The sequence below is a fragment of the Garra rufa genome, chromosome 15, assembly GCF_049309525.1.
Source record: "Garra rufa chromosome 15, GarRuf1.0, whole genome shotgun sequence".
NCBI lineage: Eukaryota > Metazoa > Chordata > Actinopteri > Cypriniformes > Cyprinidae > Garra > Garra rufa.
Window position 1 is genome coordinate 43,896,106 of NC_133375.1, and position 27,240 is coordinate 43,923,345.

A 27,240-nucleotide genomic window follows, 5' to 3' on the forward strand; every position below is an offset into this window, starting at 1 on the left:
CCTGAGATACATTTCCAGTGTCCCAGAAAAGGGTATGAATACTTATGCAACGGGATCTTTTCAGTTTTTTATTTCTAGTAAATTGCAAAGTTGTTACAAACCTGTTTTGTGCTTTGTCATTATGGAAAGTAAAGTAATTTAAAGCAGTTTAACATAATGCTGCAACAAAACGTGAAAAAAATGAATACTTTTGCAAGGCACTGTATATGTGATCATATCTCAAACATTCATTTATGTGCACTTATACGCTTCACTAACTATCAGCATTATTCACAATCATGATGTACCAAACCTGTATGACATTTAGCAGCGTATCTGCTTTTATGGTGCTTTTATAAGATTTCTTGTTCTTTTTAATGGCTGCCGCTGCTTTCACTGTTATCATGAACAGCGTCTTTTTGTGTTTTTCAGACGTCATGCAGGTTTGGTGAGTAAATGACGACAGAATGATGATTTATAGGTTGAACTAATGCCTTGAAATCTGATGCGGTACTGGGATTTTTGTGGTATTTTTTAGACAAAGATGTAATGGAACCTTATTAAAGATGTGAATGAAATAAAGATATTACAACAATAGCACTTTTATCTTAATTTGTTAGTTAATATCTTACAATCACAACAAATTATAAATAATTGTAATAAAAAAATATTGTGTAAATCTGTTTTTTTTTTCTTTAGAATTCTATATTTACAATTCTGAGTAAGAAGTCAGAATTGTAAGATGTGAAAGAGTGGAGAAATCTTGATCCATTTTAAATTTGTATATATTAATTTTTCTATAAAATATATAAATATAAATAAATAAATAAATTTTAAAAAATTCCATCCATAAATAAGCAATATAATATATATATATATATATATATAAAATAAAAATATATTTTTTTTCTATCCATACAAAATTTTACATAAAGTAAACCCTGAAATATGAGTGATTAATTAAATTTCCTGTCTATAATTTTCTTGCTAAAGCTAAAAATGAAACCATAAAAAACATAGAAGTACAAAATAAAAAAAACCACACAAAATACATTTTAAATTATTTTTACAAAATTATAAAATAATATTTAAAATATTAAAAACTAATAAAATGTCAAAACAACTAAATTACTAACTTGTGAATTTTAAAATGCTTTTGTACTTAGATTTTTTTTCTCTTGTTTCAAGAAAAAATATCTAAAATTCAAGAAGGATTTTCTAGACAAGTAAAAAATTATGGACTTGTTTTCATAAAAACAAGTCAAATGAAGTGTATTTTTGTTTGAAACAAGCTAAATAATCTGCCAATGGGGTAAATAAAATAATCTTGTTTTCTTGATCCATTTTAAATTTGTATATATTTATTTTTCTATAAAATATATAAATATAAATAAATAAATAAATTAAACAAAAATTCCATCCATAAATAAGCAATATAATATATATATATATAAAATAAAAATAAATTCTTTTTCTATCCATACAAAATTTTACATAAAGTAAACCCTGAAATAAGAGTGATTCATTAAATTTCCTGTCTATAATTTTCTTGCTAAAACTAAAAATGAAACCATAACATAGAAGTACAAAATAAAAAAAACACACAAAATACATTTTAAATATATTTTACAAAATTATAAAATAATATTTAAAATATTAAAAAAAACTAATAAAAATGTCAAAAACCAACTAAATTACTAATGCTTTTGTACTTAGATTTTTTTCTCTAGTTTCAAGACAAAATATCTAAAATTCAAGAAGGATTTTCTAGACAAGTAAAAAATTATGGTCTTGTTTTCATAAAAACAAGTCAAAGTAAAGTGTATTTTTGCTTGAAACAAGTTAAATAATCTGCCAATGGGGTAAATAAAATAATCTTGTTTTCTGTTTGAAATAAGTTTTTTTTGGCAGATTATTTTGCTTGTTTTAAGCAAAAATTCACTTCATTTTAAGTTTTTAAAATCTACAACTTGTAATTGTTGACATAAATGTGCAATTCTAAGGGGAAATAAAATGCAAAGAATGCCAATTTTTGCTATTTTAGGCCACTAACACATGTTAAACTGACAGACCCAGTGCTAAGAGTGATTCAAATCACCTTCACTCCCTCCACCTCCGCTCCGGCCATCTTCAGGCGTCTTTGGTTTTGTTGGTGCAGTGTTCGCAGGTGCAGTCAAAGAAATACTGCTGCTTCAGCAAACGCCTGCGATCTTCAGACAGGTTCAGAAAATCCACATACGACACGGTCACTTCTTCTCCGGGTTCGATCTTTCCCAGCGCTCGCAGCTCAATTCTGTGACAAAGACAGGATCAGTGGGCTTTAGACACAATCAGGAGTTAAGATGAGTTTGGAAACCCAACAGATGACAGTCTGCTAGTCCTTCAGCAGATCTTGCAACCAGATCCTGCCTCAACAGGCCCTCCAGATCAAGTAAGTAACATGGAAATACTAACTAGGCAAAAAACACAAAAGACTTCGGTGAAACCAGAGTTGGTTTTGTATATAGACCCACATGATGATCATATACAGCATCTTAACTTGATCTGACAGCAGACACAAAAACAATGGGTCTCATTCACTAATAATTATTGTGGATTATTCATATTCATATTCATATTCATATGCAGAAAAACTTGAAATGAAAAAATTCCACATGCATATTTTAAATGAGCATGTTAGTCATTTGCATAAAACACGCCCAGATATCTCCATATAAGGGCTTCCTGCAAATACGTTTTCGTTTGTCGTCCTCAAAACCAGTTCAAATACAATAAAAACCTTTAGTGCAGAGTCAGGTTGCAACTGTATATATGCGTATTTGCGTTGTTATTCAGGGAAAATGCGCAGCTCAAGATATAATACAGCTTTTTTTTACTTTAACATGAATTTCTTGAATATGTGTTTTTTGTGGTTTCAGCTGTTCCTACATTTTGTTGTAAGTTTAGAATATATTTCATGAAAGTTTTTAATTTATGAAAAATATATATTTTTTAATTATGTAATTAAAATGTAATAATTAAATATATTTAAAACAGCAAAACTATTAAAATTACATTTACAAAATTACAAAAACATAATATTTCATCTACTTGCCATCGATTTTTGTTTGTTTGTTTAAGTTGAAGATTTTAAATAGAATATTTAAAAAAAAAAAAATGTAATTAAAACTGTAAAATTAATATATTTAAAAAAATGAAAAACTAATAAAAATGATAAAAACACAAAGTATTTAATTTACTCGCCTTTGATATTTCTCTTTTATTTTAGTTTTAGTTGAAGTGTTAAAATAACTAAAAGTAAAATAGAAATCAATTAAAAAAGATATTTGAAATCGATTTTTAAATATATATTTTTTAAAATTTAAACATTTAAATATATTTAAAACAGCAAACTATTAAAATTACATTTACAAAATTACAAAAACATAATATTTCAACTACTTGCAATTGATATTTCTTTTTTGTTTGTTTGTTTAAGTTGAAGATTTTAAATAGAAATCAATAAAAAAATGTAAATTTATTTTAAAAAATGCACTTAAAATTGTAAAAATTAATATATTTAAAAAAAAATGAAAAACTAATAAAAATTATAAAAACACAAAGTATTTAATTTACTCGCCATTGATATTTCTCTTTTATTTTAGTTGAAGTTGAAGTGTTAAAATAACTAAAAGTAAAATAGAAATCAATTAAAAAAGATATTTGAAATCGATTTTTAAATATATATTTTTTAAAATGTAAAAATTAAATATATTTAAAACAGCAAAACTATTAAAATTACATTTACAAAAGTACAAAAACATTATATTTCATCTACTTGCCATTGATATTTCTTTTTGATTGTTTGTTTAAGTTGAAGATTTTAAATAGAAATCAATTAAAAATAAAACATTTTAAATATATTTTAAAAAATGTAATTAAAATTGTAAAAATTAATATATTTTTAAAAAATGAAAAACTAATAAAATTATAAAAACAAAGTATTTATTTTACTCGCCTGTGATATTTCTCTTTTATTTTAGTTTTAGTTGAAGTGTTAAAATAACTAAAAGTAAAATATAAATCAATTAAAAAGATATTTGAAATCGATTTTTAAATATATATTTTTAAAATTTAAACATTAAATATATTTAAAACAGCAAAACTATTAAAATTACATTTACAAAATTACAAAAACATAATATTTCATCTACTTGCCATTGATATTCTTTTTTGTTTGTTTGTTTGTTTAAGTTGAAGATTTTAAATAGAAATCAATAAAAAAATGTAAATATATTTTTAAAAAATTTAATTAAAATTGTAAAATTAATATATTTTAAAAAATGAAAAACTAATAAAAAAATATAAAAACACAAAGTATTTCATCTACTTGCCATTGATTTTTCTCTTTTATTTTAGTTGAAGTTGAAGTGTTAAAATAACTAAAAGTAAAATAGAATCAATTAAAAAAGATATTTGAAATCTATTTTTAAATATATGTATTTTTTTACATTTAAACATTTAAATATATTTAAAACAGAAAAAGTAAAACAGCTACAGTTGTTCCTACTTTTTTTTTTTTGTAAATTTGAATAAATTTCAAAAGTTTTGAATTTGTTCATGAAAAAATTATATATTTTTTTATATATTATGACAAAAACACAATATTTCATCTACTTGCCATTGATATTTCTCTTTTTGTTAGTTTAGGTTTAAATACTAAAATAACTAAAAGTAAAAAAAAAAACATTTAAAAAATATATATTAAGTATATTTTAAAAATATGTAATCAAAATAAAAAATAATAAATATATAAAAAAATAATAATAAAATTACAACATATATATATATATATATATATATATATATATATATATATATATATATATATATAATATATATATATATATTACTTTAAGTTGAAGTGTTAAAAGAACCTAAAAGTATAATAAAAATCAATTCATTAAATAAAATATTTTTTAAATATATGTAATTAAAAAGTTGAAGTACTAAATTAGCTAAAAGTTAAATAAAGATTATACTATATATATATATATATATATATATATATATATATATATATATATATATATATATAGATAGATAGATAGATAGATAGATAGATAGATAGATAGATAGATAGATATAGATATATAGATATATATAAATAAGATTAAGATTAAATAAGACATTACAGGACTGTAATGTAAATGTATCTTGATATTTTTCTTATGTTTAAAATAAATTTGCTTAATTTTAGGCATTTTTACAGAACATTTTTCAAAATACATGTACTGTTAGATGTATTTATTTAATTCTAATACATTTTGTTTTCATCTGATTTTTAATTCATTATTTATTTATATTAATCTTATATACACATACACATACGGTATATACATACATTATTCACATAAATAATTAATTACAATCAGATAAAAACAAAACAAATTAAATTTGAGTTTAATTTGATTTAAGAATGTTTAGACATTTGTATTTGGAAAAAAAAAAACACTTTTCCGCTCGTTTTGTATGCGCAACTTAGTGAATGAGACCCAATGCCACACACAGACAACCTGACAAATGTTGTTTGAGACGAGTGCAGGAAGTGGTAAACTAACATATATTTGCATATTAAAGGTTAATTAGTGGTGGCAGCTGTCAAGACAGAAATGTGCTGGAACAATCTGCTATTAGGTGTGAAAGAGATTAGAAGAGAGCACAAAAGGACCAACCACCCATCAGCACTCGCCATTACAGCACTCTACAGTCATCTTTTATTCACTCTCATGTCATTCCACACTTCTAGGACTTAGCATAAAAACATGAGCACGAGTAAATGATGACACCATTTTTACAATAATCCACCTCTGTGTATATTTTTACATAATATCAGTATTTGATTGTGGGTTTGGCCCATGTTGTAATTTGTGAAAGCGAACTCTAATGTCATATATATATATATATATATATATATTTTATTTTTTTTTGGCTGTGTTTGGGTAGTTGATTATCTGAAGTGATGGATGTGATGATAGAAAGCGGAGAGATGAAGATCTGATAAAGAGAGCTAGAGCCGAACGGACCCACCTCGTCTGAGAGTGATACATAGTATCGACAGCCGACTGACTGAAACACAAAGCAAGAAGCCGTTTGCAAGCCACCGAATCTCAAGATACTCTTATCAATCAAATCCTGCTGTCGTTTTCACATTAAAGTATGAATAACTGCATGACAATTCACTGAACTTCATGATGCACGCTACGTCTGGAGGTGGAGCTTTATTGTGTTATATATACAGCATACACTAGCATTTAAAACTTTGAGATTGGGAAGATTCTTTTTTTTTAAATGTTTTTAAGAAATAGTCTCTTTCTGCTCACCAAAGCTGCTTTTATTAAATTCAAAATGTTGTAAAAATGTAAAATAATCTATCTATCTATCTATCTATCTATCTATCTATCTATCTATCTATCTATCTATCTACTGTATCTATCTATCTATCTATCTATCTATCTATCTATCTATCTATCTATCTATCCATCCAACTGCCTGCTTTGGCTGGTCTCCCTGGCTGGTTTTAGCTGAGTTTATGGTTTATGAGCTATTTTTTCTTTTTTTTTTTTCTTTTTTTTTTAGCCAAACCAGCCAGTTTTAAGCAGTTTTTTTAGCTGGGTTTAACTGGTTTGTAACTGAAGATGGTTTTAAGATAGATTAACTGGTTTCAGCTGTTGTTGTTTTTTGCTAAATTAACTGTATTTTAACTGAATTTCTGTTAAATCAGGTGGTTTTTAGTTGGGTTTAACTAGTTTTAACTGAATCCGATGGTTTTAAGCTTAATTAACTTTTAATCAACTTTTTTGTTAAATGAATTATTTTTAGTGTATTTTTTTATCTTTTTTTTTATTTTTTGCTAAATAAGATAGTTTTAGCTGGTTTTAACTGGTTATTAGCTGGTGGGGTTTAATGAATCAACTGGTTTTAGCTGCTTTTAAACAGTATTTGTTTGTTTGTTTGCTTGATTGTTGGTGAAATCAGTCGGTTTTAAGCTGTTTTTAGCCAGATTTTTGTTAAATCACCTGGTTTTTAGCTGGGTTTAACAGGTTTTTTTTTACTGAAGATGTTTTAAGCTGTTTTTTCTTTTTTTTTTCTTTTTGCTAAATTAGCTGGTTTTAAGCTGTTTTAAGCTGAATTTCTGTTAAATCAGGTGGTTTTTAGTTGGGTTTAACTAGTTTTAACTGAATCCGATGGTTTTAAGCTTAATTAACTTTCAATCAACTTTTTTGTTAAATGAACTATTTTTAGTGTATTTTTTATCTTTTTTTTTTTTTTTTTTTGCTAAATAAGATAGTTTTAGCTGTTTTTAACTGGTTATTAGCTGGTGGGGTTTAATGAATCAACTGGTTTTAGCTGCTTTTAAACAGTGTTTGTTTGTTTGTTTGTTTGTTGGTGAAATCAGTCGGTTTTAAGCTGTTTTTAGCCAGATTTTTGTTAAATCACCTGGTTTTTAGCTGGGTTTAACAGGGTTTTTTTTTTACTGAAGATGGTTTTAAGCTTTTTTTTTTCTTTTTTTTTTTTTGCTAAATTAGCTGGTTTTAAGCTGTTTTTAGCTGGGTTTAACTGGTTTGTAACTGAAGATGGTTTTAAGATGGATTAACTGGTTTCAGCTGTTTTTTTTTTTTTTTTGTTTGTTTTTTTAAGCTGGTTTTAAGCTGAATTTCTGTTAAATCAGGTGGTTTTAGTTGGTTTTTAGGTGGTTAACTAGTTTTAACTGAATCCGATGGTTTTAAGCTTAATTAACTTTTAATCAACTTTTTTGTTAAATGAACTATTTTTAGTTTTTTTTTTATCTTTTTTTTTTTGCTAAATAAGATAGTTTTAGCTGGTTTTAACTGGTTATTAGCTGGTGGGGTTTAATGAATCAACTGGTTTTAGCTGCTTTTAAACAGTATTTGTTTGTTTGTTTGCTTGATTGTTGGTGAAATCAGTCGGTTTTAAGCTGTTTTTAGCCAGATTTTTGTTAAATCACCTGGTTTTTAGCTGGGTTTAACAGGGTTTTTTTTTACTGAAGATGGTTTTAAGCTGTTTTTTCTCTCTTTTTTTTTTTTTTTGCTAAATTAGCTGGTTTTAAGCTGTTTTTAGCTGAATTTCTGTTAAATCAGGTGGTTTTTAGTTGGGTTTAACTAGTTTTAACTGAATCCGATGGTTTTAAGCTTAATTAACTTTTAATCAACTTTTTTGTTAAATGAATTATTTTTAGTGTATTTTTTATCTTTTTTTTTATTTTTTGCTAAATAAGATAGTTTTAGCTGTTTTTAACTGGTTATTAGCTGGTGGGGTTTAATGAATCAACTGGTTTTAGCTGCTTTTAAACAGTATTTGTTTGTTTGTTGGTGAAATCAGTCGGTTTTAAGCTGTTTTTAGCCAGATTTTTGTTAAATCACCTGGGCCCGTATCCCTAAAGAATTTTTGTGCAAAAAGTGGCTCCTAGCGGCCAAATTCTAAGAAAATTCTCAGAGTCATGACGTTTTCTTAGAATTTCCCCTAAAAGTGACACGAAAATCCCAGTTAATATAAAAGCTATTCCTCAAGATTCCTAGCGCTTAAAAGGGCTCCTAAGGCGAGATCTGCTAAGAGCAGGGAAGAGGACTTTTAGTGGCTTAGGAGTTCCCCTAAGCAGCTGCACACAATGGCCATTTTCTGTGTTTGTAGGATATTTGTTAACAAGCCTTCATAAATAGACCAGCAATCACAGACATTGATAAAAGCTGAGCTGTGTTACCCTCGTTAAGACCACACTGAGTTGTAACGTTGCAATTTCTACTTCATTAAGGACAGCCCATCTTGTTTTCAATGGGGTCCATATGGGAGTGAAAGTACAAAATATGCCAGCTAGGATATTAATATGAGCAAATAAGACACAAATCATTATTTGAACAGGGTGTAATGAGCTTAAGTTTTCACATATTTTAGATTCTAATGTTAGGCTATAACCCCTACAGTTTACTATTCATTTTCCAGATATTTTCTTGAATGTGAAATATTATTTACAATTATAGTCTGCATAAGATTAGAGTGTATAATTATGTTTATTGATTTGAGGGTACATCCTTTGCTCATTATCACCAAAAGTTCATTTTCATCAAACTTGTAGGATCAACCAATCACGGCTTTTGAAATGATGACTCATACCTAGCAACGGGGTCAACCACACCTCCTCACTAAGATAGGATTTTCCATCCATTCCTTGCTCAGAGTTCACTGAAAATGTTCTGGAATCACTTCTAAGCTAAAACTCCTGGCAAGGAATTTTTAGGTTAAGTTAGGAGCTCTCTGAGAGGATTCTCAGAATCTTTAGGGATACGGGCCCTGGTTTTTAGCTGGGTTTAACAGGGGTTTTTTTTTTACTGAAGATGGTTTTAAGCTGTTTTTTCTCTCTTTTTTTTTTTTTTTGCTAAATTAGCTGGTTTTAAGCTGTTTTTAGCTGAATTTTTTGTTAAATCAGGTGGTTTTTAGTTGGGTTTAACTAGTTTTAACTGAATCCGATGGTTTTAAGCTTAATTAACTTTTAATCAACTTTTTTGTTAAATGAACTATTTTTAGTTTTTTTTCATCTTTTTTTTTTGCTAAATAAGATAATTTTAGCTGGTTTTAACTGGTTATTAGCTGGTGGGGTTTAATGAATCAACTAGTTTTAGCTGCTTTTAAACAGTATTTGTTTGTTTGTTTGTTTGTTTGTTTGTTTGTTTGTTTGTTTGTTTGTTTGTTTGTTTGTTTGTTTGTTTGTTTGTTTGTTGGTGAAATCAGTCAGTTTTAAGCAGTTTTTAGACAGATTTTTGTTAAATCACCTGGTTTTTAGCTGGGTTTAACAGGGTTTTTTTTAACTGTAGATGGTTTTAAGATAGATTAACTGACTTCAGCTGTTTTTGCTAAATTAGCTGGTTTTAAGCTGTGTTTAGCTGAATTTCTGTTAAATCAGGTGGTTTTTAGTTGGGTTTAACTAGTTTTAACTGAATCCGATGGTTTTAATCTTAATTAACTTGGCTGGGTTTTTTGTTAAATTAACTATTTTTAGTTTATTTTTTTTATCTTTTTTTGCTAAATAAGCTAGTTTTAGCTAATTTTAACTGTTTATTAGCCGGGGGTTTAATGAATCAACTGGCTTTAGCTGCTTTTAAACAGTATTTTACTAACTCGTCTGCTTTTTTGTTTGTTCGTTGGCTAAATCAGCCGGTTTTAAGCTGTTTTTAGCCAGATTTTTGTTAAATCAACTGGTTGTAGCTGTGTTTAACAGGTTTTTTTTACTGTATCAGATGGTTTTAAACTGGATTAACTGGTTTTAGTTGATTTTTAACTTTTTTGCCGTTAATTCACTGTTGTTTACTTGATCAACTGGTTTTAGCTGTTTATTAGCTGACTTTTTGTTAAAACAACTGGTTTTGGCTGGGTTTAGATGATGTTACCTTTTTTAGCTGTTTTTTAGCTTTTGTTGCTAAATCAGATGGTTTTAGCTGTTTTTTGTTGTTTTGTTTTGTTTTGTTTTGTTTTGTTTTGTTTTGTTTTGTTTTGTTTTGTTTTGTTTTGTTTTGTTTTGTTTTGTTTTGTTTTGCTTCAATTAGCTGGTTCTACCTGGGTTTTAGCTTTTAAAAACTAGTAAATTAAAGCAGCATCATTACTCCATATATTATTTTGTTAATTTCCTACCATAAATATATCAAAACTTAATTTTTGATTAGTAATATGCATTGCCAAGAACTTAATTTGGACAACTTTAAAAGCAACTTTCTCAATATTTAGATTTTTTTTTTTTTTGCACCCTCAGATTCCAGATGTTGTATCTCAGCCAAATATTGTCCTTTTCTTAATTAATTATTCAGCTTTCTGATAATGTATAAATCTCAATTTTAAAAAAATGACCCTTATGACTGTTTTTGTAGTCCAGAGTCACATATTTTGTACATTATAACCTTTTTTTAACATTATAAACGTTTTTCCTGTTACTTTTGATTAATTTAACGCACCCTTGTTTAAAAAAAAGCTAATTTCTTTAAAATAAAATCACTGACCCCAAAACTTTTGAATACTAGTGTATCTGATGTGAATCACTTATTGATAAAATTTAAAATTACACTTAAAGTAGTTGGTTTCCTTGCACCAGAAGTTCATTGCAAAAAAATGCTTTTCTTACTTAAATAGTTTGTCTTGTTTCCAGCCAAAATATCTAAAAAATCCTAAATCAAGAAGGATTTTCTAGACAAGTAAAAATATTGTCTTGTTTTCAGAAAAAAATAAATCAAAATTAAAGGAATTTTTGCCTGAAACAAGCAAAATAATCTGCCAATGGGGTAAGAAAAATAATCTTGTTTTCTGCTTGAAATTACCCCATTGGCAGATCATTTTGCTTGTTTTAAGCAAAAACTCACTTAATTTTGACTTTTTGTTTCAAAAACAAGACAATAATTCTCACTTAGAAAATCCTTCTTGATTTAAGAATCTTTTGAAATTTTGGCTGGAAACGACAAAAAATCTAAGAAAGAAAAAAAAAGTGTTCTCTGTGCTCTTTCAGTTGAATCCTCTTTTTGAAACTCTTTTCTTCAAATCATGAGATGAACGTGAAATTTCAATTTCACAAACGTGATTAGACAGAAATGCATGTACATAGCAAACACTAACAATCTTATTACCGTACGCCACACACAAACCGCAGTTTTTCGGTCAGTGCACGCTTTTCATGGAAACCCTGAATCACATGAGCTGCATGGTTATTCCCTTCCCTCCTCTTTCAGTTCAGACTCTCACTTCCTCCTGCCATCTTCTCTCTGATTCCTCGCCCACCCACGTTTACTTTCACCTGTCTGCTCTCACGCTCCTCCAGAGGATGTGAAGACGGGCGCTTCTCGACTTACTTGCCGTTGTTGAGGATGACGGTGCAGTTGGGCCAGCAGTCGTGGTTCACCAGACACAGGTTCGGGAACAAACCCACGCCGACGGCCTGCAGACCTCGCTGATCGCTCACCATGAACCCGTTACAGTTGATCTGACAAACATCAAACAAGACTTAACTCACATGTACAGTGCCTTGCAAAAGTATTCATACCCCTTCGGTTTTTTTTTCCACATCAATCTACACTCCCTACTCCATAATGACAAAGCACAAAACAGGTTTGTAACAACTTTGCAAATTTATTAGAAATAAAAAACTGAAAAGATCCCGATGCATAAGTATTCATACCCTTTTCTGGGACACTCGAAATATAGCTCAGGAGCATTCATATTGCTTCTAGATGTTCCTACACTTGGAGTGGAGTTAAACTGTGGCAAATTCATTTGAATGAGTCTGATTTAGAAAGACACACACCTCTCAGAAAAGGTCTAACAGCTGAAAATGCAGATCAGAGCAAAAACCAAGATAACTGCCTGTAGAGCTCAGTGACAGACTTGCGTTAAGGCGATGATCTAGAGAAGAGTTCAGAAACAAATCTGCTGCATTGAAGGTTGACAGAAGCATTCTCCATAATGGAAGACGATTGGAACAACTAGGACTCTAGAAAATGTCCAAGCTGACAGAGATGGAGAGGTGAAAAGGTGAGGCAAAGAATGGCAGATAATTGCCAAATGCAGATGTGCAAAGATGCTCACATCAGACCCAAAAAGACTTGAGGCTGTAAATCTGCTTCAACTATGGACTGAGTTAAGGGTATGTATACTTATGCAATCTACTTATTTCAGTGTTTTATTTTTAATACATTTGTAACATTTGCAAATCTGGTTCTTGCTTTGACATTATTACGGTGTATGGAGTGTAAATTGATTGGGGGGGGGGGGGGGGTGGGACTAATTTAAACCAGTTCACTGCAAAAAATGCTTTTCTTGAATCCGGAAGGATTTTCTAGACAAGTAAAAATTTGTGTCTTGTTTTCAGTAAAAACAAGTCAAAATTAGGTGAGTTTTTGCTTAAAACAAGCAAAATAATCTGCCAATGGGGTAAGAAAAATAATCTAGTTGTCTGCTTGAAATAAGATTTTTTTTCTTACCCCATTGGCAGATTATTTTGCTCGTTTTAAGCAAAAACACACTTAATTTTGACTTGTTTGTACTAAACACAAGATAATAATTTTTACTCATCTAGAAAATCCTTCCTGATTTAAGAATTTGTAGATATTTTGGCTGGAAACAAGACAAAAAATCTAAGTAAGAAAAGCATTTTTTGCAGTGTTTAACATAATGCTGCAACAAAACAGCATTCTTCCGCTCTTGAGTCTATGGCAGCCCATAGAACCGCTTGCGGGAAAGTTATGAAATTTGGCACACTGATAGAGGACAGTCTCAACATTAACCATAGCAAATTTGGAGTCTCTAACTTAAACTCCCTAGCGCCACCACTTGTCCAAAGTTGTAATAATTTTATGCTTATAACTTTTGAACCGCAAGGCACAGAAGGAAATTATTTTTTCCTCTGAATCCTTGGCTCATACCGAGTCAAATGGACAGCTAAATTTAAGTTTAATTTTTATTTTTTTATATAGTTCATAAAACCTACTTTTTTGAACTCAATCCTAGATAGTTTGTCTGATTTTCACCAAATTTGGCTCCGATCATCTTCAGACCATGCTGGCAAAAAGTTATGGAGTTCAAGTTGATTAGTCAAACTGTTCTTGAAAAACGCTCAAACAAATTTGACGAAAAGCACGCTAAAATGGACGTGAGCCTATATCTCTGCAACGTTTTGGTGTATTGAGACTAAACTTGGTGTGTGTTATAACAAGCACGACTCGAGTCTACCTGCAGTGTTTCGGCTCAGTGCCACCTAGTGGTCAGGAGAAATGGCTATAAAAGTAAGCATAAAGCCCTGTTGAACACCTATAAATGGTGATTGTACGTTCACGTACCACTCCAAGGATGTGGGAGACGCTGTCCACTGTGTGCGGTTTGCTGGAACGAGGCCAGTAGTCTAGAAAGTTGTGTATGTCGACTTTGAAGTCCTTGATGTCTTCTTCGGAGATGTCATAGATGTGGTCCTCCAGCTCCTCCAGGGGGGTCAGCTGCATGTCGGAGACCACGCTTCCTTCCTTATCCATACGCCACAAGATACGAGCGGCAAGACTAAAGCACGGAACATCAGATTTCACATCATTTCTGTCACTTATCAACATGAATGTTGCATGCAGACGATCAATCATGAGACTGTACCGTGAAGGGAACATTGACAACCAGTGGTGTATAAAGTACCTGAAAGCCATACTTAAGTAAAAGTACAGATATCTTACCAGAAAAAGACTTTGGTAGAAGTTAGAAGTCACTATTTAGAATATTACTTACTTATTTTGTACTTAAGTACATTTAAGATACTTTTAGTACTTAAGCATTGAAAATAAAAGTACAAGTAAAAGCACTTTTTTGTTTGCAATTGCGAGTTAATATCATCAATTTTTGAGAAAAAACTGAATTATGAGTTTATATTGCAATTCTGACTGTATTACTCAAAATTGTGTGTTTATATCATCCATATCTGAGAAAAATAGTAGTGAGAATTGTAATTGCGAGGAAAGTTCTCACAGTTGCGAGATTATATCATCAATTTCTGAGAAAAAAAAGGTCAGTATTCTGAGTTTATATATTGCAATTCTGACGTTATTCCTCGCAATTGCAACTTTATATCACCTAATTTGGAAAATAAAGTCAGAATTTTGTTGTTTTTTTATCATGCAATTCTGGAAAAAAGACAGAATTTCCTGAAAAGAAGTCAGAATTGCGAGATGCAAAGTTGCATTTGCGAGAAAAAAAGTCAGAATTGTGAGATAAAATTATTATGAGTTTATAAACTGTGTTTGCTCACAAAAACTTTTGTGACGGAAATAAAGAGGTGAACGAAAGAAAACTAAATTTCAATGCAAATGCAAATTCTTTTTTGAGGGAAAGGCAATATTTTTGAGAGCAAACACTTTCTAGATAGAACACAATACTTTTGTGAGATCATGTTTTAAACAGTTTTACAAAATTAAGAAAAACAAATTCTCACAGTTGTGAATCTACATCTCGCAATTCTGACTGAGACCCTGACTTCTGGCTATTTTGTAGTAAGTAGCGAATATGTTTTGGGGAAAGCAAAGTAACATGAACTCATAATCCTCTGCATGTCAAAATGAGCCAAAAACAAAATTTTAATAAATATTTTAATGGAAAACAAAGCAAAGAAACATTTGCAGTGTGGCCTGATTCTGGTCAGAAGTAACTACATTCATAAAAATAAAGGTGTTTTAAAAGGTTATTCACAGCGATGCCACAGAAGAACATTTTTTGGTTCCACAAAGAACCATTCAGTCAAAGGTTCTTTAAAGAACCATCTCTTTCTTACCTTTTGTGAAACAGAAAGGTTCTTCAGATGTTAAAGTTTCTTTATGGAACCATTCAGACAAAAACTGTTCTTTATGGCATCGTGAAGCATCTTTATTTTTAAGGGGTAGGTCGTGCAACTCATGCATTTAGACATAAATATCGTATGTGCATTGGTGTTAAGGCTCCTACCGAACGTTTTCATTGGGCACTTTTTTTTGTCTTGTTTCCAGCCAAAAAATCTAAAACTTCTTAAATCAATAAGGATTTTCTAGACTAGTAAAAAAGTCTTGTTTTTAGAAAAAGCAAGTCAAAATGATGTGCTTTTTTGCTTAGAACAAGCTAAATAATCTGCCAATGGGGTAAAAAAAAATCTTATTTTAATCAGAAAACTAGATAATTTTTCTTACCCCATTGGCAGATTATTTTGCTTGTTTCAAGCAAAAATGCATTTAATTTTGACTTGCTTTTTTCTGAAAACAAGACAATAATTTTTACTCATCTAGAAAATCCTTCTTGATTTAAGAATTTTTAGATATTTTGGCTGGAAACAAGACAAAAGATCTAAGAAAAGCATTTTTTGCAGAGAAGGTGGGGGAAAAGGGCACAAAAAATTTTTAAATTGTTTGTGAGCAAAGTAACATGAACTCATAATCCTCACAAAACAACATTTTAATGGATATTTTAATGGAAAACAACAGATATATTAAGCAAAGAAATATTTTTTGCAATGTGGCCGTATACTGGTCAGAAGCCACTACACTCCTTAAAATAAAGGTGCTTTGAAAGGTTCTTCACAGCGATGCCACAGAAGAACCATTTTTGCTTCCACAAAGAACCATTCAGTCAAAGGTTCTTCAAAGAACAATCTCTTTCTAACCTTTTAATAATCTGAAGAACCTTCTTTCTGTGAAACAGAAAGGTTCTTCAGATGTTAAAGGTTCTTTATGCAACCATTTAGATAAAAAAGGTTTTTCAATGGTATCATGAACCACCTTTATTTTTAAGAGTATAGGTCGTGCAACTCATGCTTTTAGACATAAATATACTGAATGTGCATTGGCAAGTGTTTAGGCTCCTACTGGAAGTTTTCATTGGGCACTCTTTTTTTGTTGTTGTTGTTGTTTCCAGACAAAATATCGGAAAATTCTTAAATTAAGATGGATTTTCTAGACGAGTAAATATTATTTTCGTTTTCAGAAAAAAACAAGCCAAAATTAAGTGATTTTTTGCTGAGAAAAAGCAAAATCATCTGTTCATGGGATAAGAAAAATAATCTTGTTTTCTGATTTAAATAAGATTTTTTTGCTTACCTCATTGGCAGATTATTTTGCTTGTTCTAAGCAAAACACACTTTAAATTAATTGTTTTTCTGAAAAGAAGACCATTTTTACTCGTAATTCTTGATTTAAGAATTTTTTTTAAATATTTTTAGATACTTATTTAAATCAGAAAACAAGATTATTTTTCTTACCCCATTAGCAGATTATTTTGCTTGTTCTAAGCAAAAAATCATTTAATTTTGGCTTGTTTTTTTCTGAAAACGAAAATAATTTTTACTCGTCTAGAAAGTCTTGATTTAAGAATTTTCAGATTTTTTTGGGCTGGAAACAAGACAAAAAAATCAAAGCAAGAAAGGCATTTTTTGCAGTGCTTAAAAATAAAGGTGCTTTGAAAGCGATGCCATAGATTAGAAGAACCAATTTTGGTTTCATGAAAAACCATTCAGTCAAAGGTTCTTCAAAGAACCATCTCTCTCTTATCTTTTTATAATCTGAAGAACCTTCTTTTGCCACAAAGAGAATTTTGTGAAACAGAAAGGTTCTTCAAATGTTAAAGGTTCTTTATACAACCGTTTAGACAAAAAAAAGGTTCTTCTATGGCATCGTGAAAGCACCTTTATTTTTAAGAGTGTAGGTCATGCAACTCATGCTTTTAGACATAAACATAATGAATGTGCATTGGTAAGTGTTTAGGCTCCTACCGGACGTTTTCATTGGGCACTTTGCCGTAGCTCTTGACAGCACCGCACTCCAGTTTGTGCTCTTCCCAGGCGGCGCGCTGACATGTTTTATCACAATACTGCGCAAACCTGCACTGACCGCAGCGCTGCAGCTTCTCCTGCCGCCGGAAACAACCGTGACAGATGCTGGCGGCGTAACTGGAGCACAGAGAACAGAGACAGTAATGTCTTATAAGTTCATTCACTCAATATTCCAGTAGCATTTCAGGCTCTCGTTTGTAACTGGTGACCTATTCATCTTAGTCTTTGATGCTGAATCATCATGCAATCCTGTTTTTCATATAGTAAGTTCAAATGGGAAAACCAGTTCGTCGTGGTGAGCCAGTGAGATTCTTCACTTGGGAGCTGCTTGAATCTAATCTTGATTTTACAGGCTGTTTTTAGACAAGTTTGTGTCTGGAAATGCCACATTTATTATCTTAAAGTTATATATAGATTATCAGCAGCTAAGAGCATATGACTCAACTGAAGTGACCCCACAGATCATCTGAAGATCAATTATAAACAGTGCTCTACCGTTGAATTTTAGTAATGTTTTCAATTACACTCAGAAAAAATAGGATTTTAGAAAGCACTTCACTTAGAAATTGCTTGCATAATTGTAGAAATAATTACAAAGAAACAAACTGAATTAATACTTTCTTGTAAAATGTACACTGTAAAAAGTTTTCACCGAATTCAACTTTAAAACCTAAGTTCGACAGCTGCCTTAAGTTTTTAAGTTAAATCATCTTAAAACTACAAAAAAAATAGTTTATATAACTTGTGTGTTTAAATGACTTAAGTTGATTTAACTTAAAATTTTAAGGCAGCTGCTAAACTTAAGTTTTTACATTAAATCATCTTAAAACTACAAGAAAAAATGAGTTGATATAACTTGTGAGTTTAAATGACTTAAGTTGATTTAACTTAAAATTAAGGCAGCTGCTAAACTTAAGTTTTTAAGTTAAATCATCTTAAAACTACAAGGAACAAATGAGTTGATATAACTTGTGAGTTTAAATGACTTAAGTTGATTTAACTTAAAATTAAGGCAGCTGCTAAACTTAAGTTTTTAAGTTAAATCATCTTAAAACTACAAGGAACAAATGAGTTGATATAACTTGTGTGTTTAAATGACTTAAGTTGATTTAACTTAAAATTTTAAGGCAGCTGCTAAACTTAAGTTTTTACATTAAATCATCTTAAAACTACAAGAAAAAATGAGTTGATATAACTTGTGAGTTTAAATGACTTAAGTTGATTTAACTTAAAATTAAGGCAGCTGCTAAACTTAAGTTTTTAAGTTAAATCATCTTAAAACTACAAGGAACAAATGAGTTGATATAACTTGTGAGTTTAAATGACTTAAGTTGATTTAACTTAAAATTAAGGCAGCTGCTAAACTTAAGTTTTTAAGTTAAATCATCTTAAAACTACAAGGAGCAAATGAGTCGATATAACTTGTGTGTTTAAATGACTTAAGTTGATTTAACTTAAAATTTTAAGGCAGCTGCTAAACTTAAGTTAAGTTAAATCATCTTAAAACTACAAGAAAAAAATTAGTTGATATAACTTGTGTTTAAATGACTTACGTTGATTTAACTTAAAATTTTAAGGCAGCTGCTAAACTTGTGGTTTTAAGATGATTTAAATTAAAAAACTTAAGAAAAAAATGAGTTGATATAACTTGTGAGTTTAAATGACTTAAGTTGATTTAACTTAAAATTTTAAGGCAGCTGCTTAACTTAAGTTTTTAAGTTAAATCATCTTAAAACTACAAGAAAAAATTTGTTTATATAACTTGTGTGTTTAAATGACTTACGTTGATTTAACTTAAAATTTTAAGGCAGCTGCTAAACTTAAGTTTTTAAGTTAAATCATCTTAAAACTACAAGGAGCAAATGAGTTGATATAACTTGTGTGTTTAAATGACTTAAGTTGATTTAACTTAAAATTTTAAGGCAGCTGCTAAACTTAAGTTTTTAAGTTAAATCATCTTAAAACTACAAGGAGCAAATGAGTCGATATAACTTGTGTGTTTAAATGACTTAAGTTGATTTAACTTAAAATTTTAAGGCAGCTGCTAAACTTAAGTTTTTAAGTTAAATCATCTTAAAACTACAAGGAACAAATGAGTTGATATAACTTGTGAGTTTAAATGACTTAAGTTGATTTAACTTAAAATTAAGGCAGCTGCTAAACTTAAGTTTTTAAGTTAAATCATCTTAAAACTACAAGGAACAAATGAGTTGATATAACTTGTGTGTTTAAATGACTTAAGTTGATTTAACTTAAAATTTTAAGGCAGCTGCTAAACTTAAGTTTTTACATTAAATCATCTTAAAACTACAAGAAAAAATGAGTTGATATAACTTGTGAGTTTAAATGACTTAAGTTGATTTAACTTAAAATTAAGGCAGCTGCTAAACTTAAGTTTTTAAGTTAAATCATCTTAAAACTACAAGGAACAAATGAGTTGATATAACTTGTGAGTTTAAATGACTTAAGTTGATTTAACTTAAAATTAAGGCAGCTGCTAAACTTAAGTTTTTAAGTTAAATCATCTTAAAACTACAAGGAGCAAATGAGTCGATATAACTTGTGTGTTTAAATGACTTAAGTTGATTTAACTTAAAATTTTAAGGCAGCTGCTAAACTTAAGTTAAGTTAAATCATCTTAAAACTACAAGAAAAAAATTAGTTGATATAACTTGTGTTTAAATGACTTACGTTGATTTAACTTAAAATTTTAAGGCAGCTGCTAAACTTGTGGTTTTAAGATGATTTAAATTAAAAAACTTAAGAAAAAAATGAGTTGATATAACTTGTGAGTTTAAATGACTTAAGTTGATTTAACTTAAAATTTTAAGGCAGCTGCTTAACTTAAGTTTTTAAGTTAAATCATCTTAAAACTACAAGAAAAAATTTGTTTATATAACTTGTGTGTTTAAATGACTTACGTTGATTTAACTTAAAATTTTAAGGCAGCTGCTAAACTTAAGTTTTTAAGTTAAATCATCTTAAAACTACAAGAAAAAAATTAGTTGATATAACTTGTGAGTTTAAATGACTTAAGTTGATTTAACTTAAAATTTTAAGGCAGCTGCTAAACTTAAGTTTTTAAGTTAAATCATCTTAAAACTACAAGGAGCAAATGAGTCGATATAACTTGTGTGTTTAAATGACTTAAGTTGATTTAACTTAAAATTTTAAGGCAGCTGCTAAACTTAAGTTTTTAAGTTAAATCATCTTAAAACTACAAGAAAAAATGAGTTGATGTAACTTGTGTTTAAACGACTTAAGTTGATTTAACTTAAAATTTTAAGGCAGCTGCTAAACTTAAGTTTTTAAGTTGAAACTGGTGAAAACATTTTACAGTGTACTCATTACAAATATGTTTATTTACACTGCAAAAAATGCTAGAATAACTAGAAGTAAAACTGAATTGAATATATAAAAACAACAAACAAAAACATAAAAACAAAAATGCACAAAACTACTACAAATTTAACTAAAACTAAATTAAGAATGGAAAATATTAAAATAAAACTACACTGTAAAAAATCTATTAAGTTGTACACTGTAAAAAAAATGATTTTCTTCTTTAGTATTTTTGTTTATGACTGTTTTCTAGTATAAATATCTAAAAATTAAACCAGGATGTCTTTACTTGACACGTAAAATGACTTAGGATAACATGTCTTGTTTTCTGAAAAAATTATCCAAATTTTTTTTAGGTTTTGTTTTAAACAAGCAAACTTATCTGCCAATGGGGTAAGAAATTTTTTCAAAGGCTAAATAATATTATCTTTCTTGCCCCATTGACAGATAATTTTGCTTGGATATTTATATTAGAAGACAAGACAAAAATAGGAAGAAAATCATTTTTTGCAGTGTCCAACTTAAATCATAGATATATTAGTTATAATAGATAATTTTTATTTTAATATTTTCCATTCTTAATTTAGTTTTAGTTAAATTTGTAGTAATTTTGTGTATTTTTTTTTTTTAAATATTCAGTTCAGTTTTACTTCTAGTTATTCTAGTTGTTTAACCAACTAAATGAAAAAAAATAAGTTCTTGTACATTTTATTTTATTTTATTTTATTTCCGTTCCGTTACTGTTTACTTGATTTTTTTTAAAGGTTTCAGTTTATTTTTTCATATTTTATTTCAGTTATTTCAAGTTATATATAAATCTTTATTTATATTTATTTTTATTTTAGGTTTGTTTATTAATTTATTTGTTTATTTAAATGTCAGTTATTTTAAGTCATATAAATCTTTATTTATATGGTTTAAGTTGTATTTATTTATTTATTTTTATTTTTTATTTTTTTAAATTCCAGTGAAATTTGTAGTAATTTTGTTTATTTTTATGTTTATTTATTTTTTTTTTTTTTAATACTTAATGCAGTTTTACTTCTAATTATTCTAGCACTTAAAGTTAATTTAACCAAAAATAAGAAATTTTGCCTCTACAACTAGCTGAAATAAAAAAGTTCTATTTTATTTTTAATTTAATTTAATTTGATTAATTTCTTTTAGGTTTTAACTTTAGTCTTTTTTCAGTTATTTCGAGCAATAGAAATCTTTATTTATATGGTTTTAGGTTTGTTTATTTACATTTCAGTTATTCTAAGTAATTCTATTTTTTAATTCCAGTTATTTCACATAATAAAAATCTTTTTTTTTTTTACTTTTAGCTAATGATATTATGATCATAACACAAATTGATGCTGAAAATTCAGCTTTGCATCACAAGAATAAATTATATTTTAAAGTACATTAAAATAGAAAACCACTATTTTAAATCGCATTAACATTTCACAATATTACAGATTTTTCTGTATTTTTAATCAAATAAACACAACCTTGGTGAGCAGAAAAGACTTTAAAAAGCATTAAAAATCTGATCCCAAACCTTTTGAGCAGCAGTGTAGAAATATACTACTGTATATAAGAGAAAACTTTTTTCTTTCTATATTCTAGCCACAAAACATTTACTAAAAGAAAATTAAATGAATTAAACTGAAATTATTTTACTACAGTTCATTGCTAGGACAACATTTCTCAAGTTAATTTAGACTAAACGTTTTTAAAATAAAATAAAAATTAATAAAAACTATACAGACATTTAAAAACTAAACTACTGGCAAAGGCCCAAAACAAAATGACCAAAGCTTAAAATAAACTGATTGAACACTAGTATAACAGTTTTAAAGTTTGAGCAGCAAATTGTTGCTTTTTCTCTTTTAAAATGTTTCATTGAACTCTTACTTGTCAAAGACAACTGAAGCGAAAGGTGGTTCAGCGAACAGAACATCTCCGGCCCAAACCTCTTTGATGGCCCGCAGACCCCGGCCTTTTCCTGGAGAGTCGAACACTTCCACAAACTCCATGTCTTCTGTCTTCAGCGATGCCAATGAGCTTCTGTATGGCAGCTGGGATTCACCAGCACTTACTAAAATAGCCCAGTCCTCCAGCTGTACCATGTCGGGGTTCGGCAGGGGGGTGCGGAGGTGTCGGTTCGAGACTGCAAACGGGACGCGTGTCAATGGGCCCTGAGCTTTGTGAAGAGAGCAAGAAGTATGGCATGTAACACTCACAACTGGATGAGATTTAACACACTTACAGGTATCAAACATTTGCAGGCTTTTGATATAAATGTGCTTATTTACCTCGGAGTAAAAGCCTCTTTTGGGATCCCGCAGGATATTTTTGTCTCCAGTTGGAGCCGCCAGTCAAGAGAGGAGAAAAGACAGCTGGACGGCCGGCGGACCGCATGCGTTCCAGCACTTTCCTTCCCCCTCGACACGTTCTGGCTCCTTCCAGTGCAAATCTAGAAGAAGAAAAATGTGAAAAGCACTTAAGGAGTTGACTCAATCAGTTTACAAACACTGATGAGTCTAAAAACACAACTACAATCTTAAAAATAAAGGTGCTTCAAGAGGTTCTTCACAGCAATGAGATTGAAGAACCATTTTTGGTTCCACAAAGAACCATTCAGTCAAAGGTTCTTTAAAGAACCATCTTTTTTTAATCTGAAGAACTTTCTTTTGTCATAAAGAACCTTTTGCGAAACATGAAGGTTCATCAGATGTTAAACGTTCTTAATGGAACCATTTAGACCAAAAAAGTTCCTCTATGGCATCGTAAAGCACCTTTATTTTTAAGAGTGTAGTTGAACGTTTGGAATCAGTAAGATTTGTAATGGTTTAAAAAAAAAAAAAAAAGTCTTTTATGCTCATCAAAGTTCCGTTTATTCGATCAAAAATATTTTTTGGAACCTGTGATACTTTTTTCAAGAATCTTTGATCATTAAAAAGTTAAAAAGAACCGCATTTATTCAAAATATAAATCTCTTCTAATAATACAAGTCTTTACTATCACTTTTGATCAATTAAACACATCCTTGCTAAATAAAAGTATTTATTTATTTCAAAGAGAGGATGGAAAAAAAGCGTTGACCCCAAACTTTGAACTTTAGAAGATTTCTATTTTAAATAAATGCTGAAAAGGGATCCTGAAAAAAGTATCACAGGTTTCAAAAAAAAAATAAAAAATAGTATATTAGAATGATTTCTGAAGGATCGTGTGACACTGAAGACTGCAGTAATGATGTTGAAAATTCAGCTTTGATCACAGAAATAAATTACATTTTAAAGTATTTTTTTACTGTTACACAGCCTTGATGAGCAGAAAAATCTCCTTTAAAAAGCAATATACAATATAAGAGAAATTTTTACTACTGAATTATATTTTAAAGTATATTAAAACAAAAAAAACAGTTATTTTGAATTACAATATTTCATAATATTGCTCTTTTTTGTATTTTTGATCAAATAGATATTATATAGATATAGATATTCTCACAGAAAACAGCCATTGTTAATTATAACTGCCTTTGTGAGCAGAACAGACTTCATTATTTATTTATTTATTTATTTATTTATTATTTTTGTGTTGCCATTTTTACAACAAAAAATAAAACATGCTAAACAACTAAAATAGAACGGTTAAAATACTTACTAAAAATTAAATCATAAAAATTAAATATATATATATATATATATATATATTTTTTTTTTTTTTTTTTTTTTTTCCAATTTAAAAATTATTTATTTTAATTTTTATGATTTAATTTTTTGTAAGTATTTTAAGCGTTCCATTTTATTTGTTTAGCATGTTTTATTTTTGTTGTAAAAATATCTCAAGGGGACTTTAAGTAAACAAATAAATCATCTGTGAATCCTGAAAAATTTAATTTTTATGACAGCTTCCATGAAAAATATTGTGCATCACAACTTTCGTTTGGTGTTTTCAACATTGATAATCATTTGAAATTATTCTTCTTGATCATTTAAAATAGAAAACTAACAATAAACACAAGTTTGGGGTCACTACAATTTTTCTTTCTTTCTCTTTGAAAGAAATGAATACTTTTATTCACCAAGGGTGTGTTAAATTGATAAAAAGTAATAGTAAAGCATTATATTGTTGGAAAAGATTTCTACTTTGAATAACTGCTGTTCTTCTTAACTTTTTATTCATCAAAGAATCCTGAAAAAACTATCACGGGTATCAATGATTTCTGAAAAACGTGATACTGAAGACTGAAGTAATGGCTGAGGAAAATTCAGCTTTGCATCACAGAAATAAATCAAATTTTAAAGTATATATATATTAAAAAAAATGTTATTTTGAATTGCAACGATATTTCATGTTATTACTTTTTTCCTGTATTTTTAATAAAAAAAAAAGAAACTTTAATGAGCATTTCTTTTTAAATATTAAAAATCTGATCCCAAACTTGGATAAAAACCATAAGGAAGATGAACAGCTATATTCTGTGTCCTCCTGACCATCGCATGAGAAGATGTGCACGTCTGATTAGTGATGGACATTAAATATACGGCACACACTGCTGTCTTCAGTGCTTGTTATGCTGGTTTGGACAGATGATGGATTTCATAAATCATAATTACTATAGTTCTGCTTGTGTATCTGATGAAAGAGAATCTCTTTTCTGTCCTGTTCCGCTTTTACACTTCTGCTCTGGCTGTTATTCTGCTTCACTCTTTTTGTGGGTTCCTGTATAATAAAATGTTTGTCTTTCTCGTTTGAAAGTGTTTCGGGTGAAACTTTTACATCTCATTTTTCATTCTGTGCTGGTCAAAAGTTTCGGAAAAAAGTCTCTATACTGCTTATCAAGACTGCATTTACGTATTTGATCAAAAACTGTAAAAATTTGAAATATTATTATCATTTAAAATATCTGTTTTCTATGTGAATATCTGTTAAAATGTAATTTATTTCTGTGATCAAAGCTGGATTTTCAGCATCATTACTGCAGTCTTCAGTGTCACATGATCCTTCAGAAATCATTCTATTATTTTGATTTTCTGCTCAAGAAACATTTCTGAGTATTATCAGTGTTGAAAACAGTTTCGAGGAAAAGAGATTTAAAAAAAGGAAGAAATTAATACTTTTATTTATCAAGCATGCATTAAAATGTTAAATGAATGCTGTTCTTGTGAACTTTCTATTCATTTGTGCTATTTTTACAACAAAAATAAAACAATAAATGTACAATTAAAATAGCTAATTTTCAAATAAAAACAACATAAAACGTTTGAAATAAAAACATGTAAGAAAATCTATAAATAAATAAATATAAGAAAAAATTAGGGCTGTCCCCGACTATGAATTTTCATAGTCGAATCAGAATTTTCGAATCTTTCTATAGTCGACCGATAGTCGAATCATCTAGGCCTATGTGTGTGTGTGAATGGGTTGAAAGATGCACGACATTATAGTCAGCAGGAGGGTAAAACAATTTTTATTTTATTTTACACACTGCACACAGCAACAACTTTTAATAAAGCGACCAAAACTGCCTTCCAACTGACAGACGAACTTATTTAGGTTTAAATAAAAACACAGAACGTGTCTTTTAGTTCTAAAAACGCGAGGCGCACAGCACTGCCTTTTTTGCTAAGCAACGACCAAAACAGCTGTCCTGTCAGTCAAATCAAAGGATCATAGCGCGAACGCTCTAAAATCTTAGTTTTTTGCTGTTAAGTAAACTGTCATATTAGCAGAAACCCTAAATAATACAGCTCCTGATTACTCACGATAGACACCAAATGTTTCTCCTCCATTTCTTGCAGTCTCCGGACTTTTTAAGCGACGGTAAACTTTCGCCATCACAACAGAAGACCCGCGTCTCCATTCATTCGATTGGACAATGGAAAAGAACGTGAATGACGTTGGGCGTTTTTCCGCTCAGAGTTGATTTTTTTTTTTTTTTTTTTTTTTTTTGAACTTCAGGCGCTCAGAGCGCTCCTGCAAAAACGCGAGGCGCAGCAGGCGGCGAAAACGCGAGGCACCGCGGGGGCGCATAAACAGAGCGCAGAACGCTCACTGCCAGTGCCAACAGAAAACCATTCAAAAAAGGCTCCTCCAAATTTATTATTTATTACCTATTTATTGAACGCTTCTTTCTTTTCACTTTTGTTTTTACTGCATTATCATAATCAAAGGCTGTATATAGCTTAATATAACCGTACAAAATCAGTAGTTCTGTGTGCAATTTGACATTGAGCTCCCCCATATTGCCAAAATGGTATGATGCTCGTTTCACCCGCGAAGATTCGACTGTGAGATCGGTGGTCGAATCAGGCTCCGCATATCGATGCATCGAATCTTCGACTATTCGGGGACAGCCCTAATATTTTAATAGATATGCACATAGAAAACAGCTAGTTTAAATACTAATAATATTTCACATTTTTACTGCATGTCTAATTAATTAAACGCAGCTTTAGTGAGCAGAAGAGACTTCTATCACAAGTTGTTCCACCACATCCTGTACTTTCTTCTATCACGCAGAACTCATTATGTTTTCCGGCCTCACGTATGGTTTTCTTTTTCAATGAACT

At 29.5% G+C, this 27,240-nt stretch overlaps 1 protein-coding gene across 1 annotated transcript in view; it reads right to left on the reverse strand.

Moving 5' to 3' along the window:
• Positions 1 to 22,825, reverse strand: part of LOC141287773 (histone-lysine N-methyltransferase SMYD1-like) — a 26,758-nt gene extending 3,933 nt beyond the window's left edge. Inside the window, exons 1-6 of the mRNA XM_073819901.1 lie at positions 22,577 to 22,825; positions 17,276 to 17,452; positions 13,848 to 14,061; positions 11,865 to 11,995; positions 6,049 to 6,087; positions 2,116 to 2,272 (exon numbers count right to left, since the gene is read on the reverse strand). Coding sequence (XP_073676002.1) covers positions 2,116 to 2,272; positions 6,049 to 6,087; positions 11,865 to 11,995; positions 13,848 to 14,061; positions 17,276 to 17,452; positions 22,577 to 22,791 — 933 coding nt within the window. The 5' untranslated portion in view covers positions 22,792 to 22,825. The remainder of the gene's footprint in view (positions 1 to 2,115; positions 2,273 to 6,048; positions 6,088 to 11,864; positions 11,996 to 13,847; positions 14,062 to 17,275; positions 17,453 to 22,576) is intronic.
• Positions 22,826 to 27,240: the final 4,415 nt, after the last annotated feature.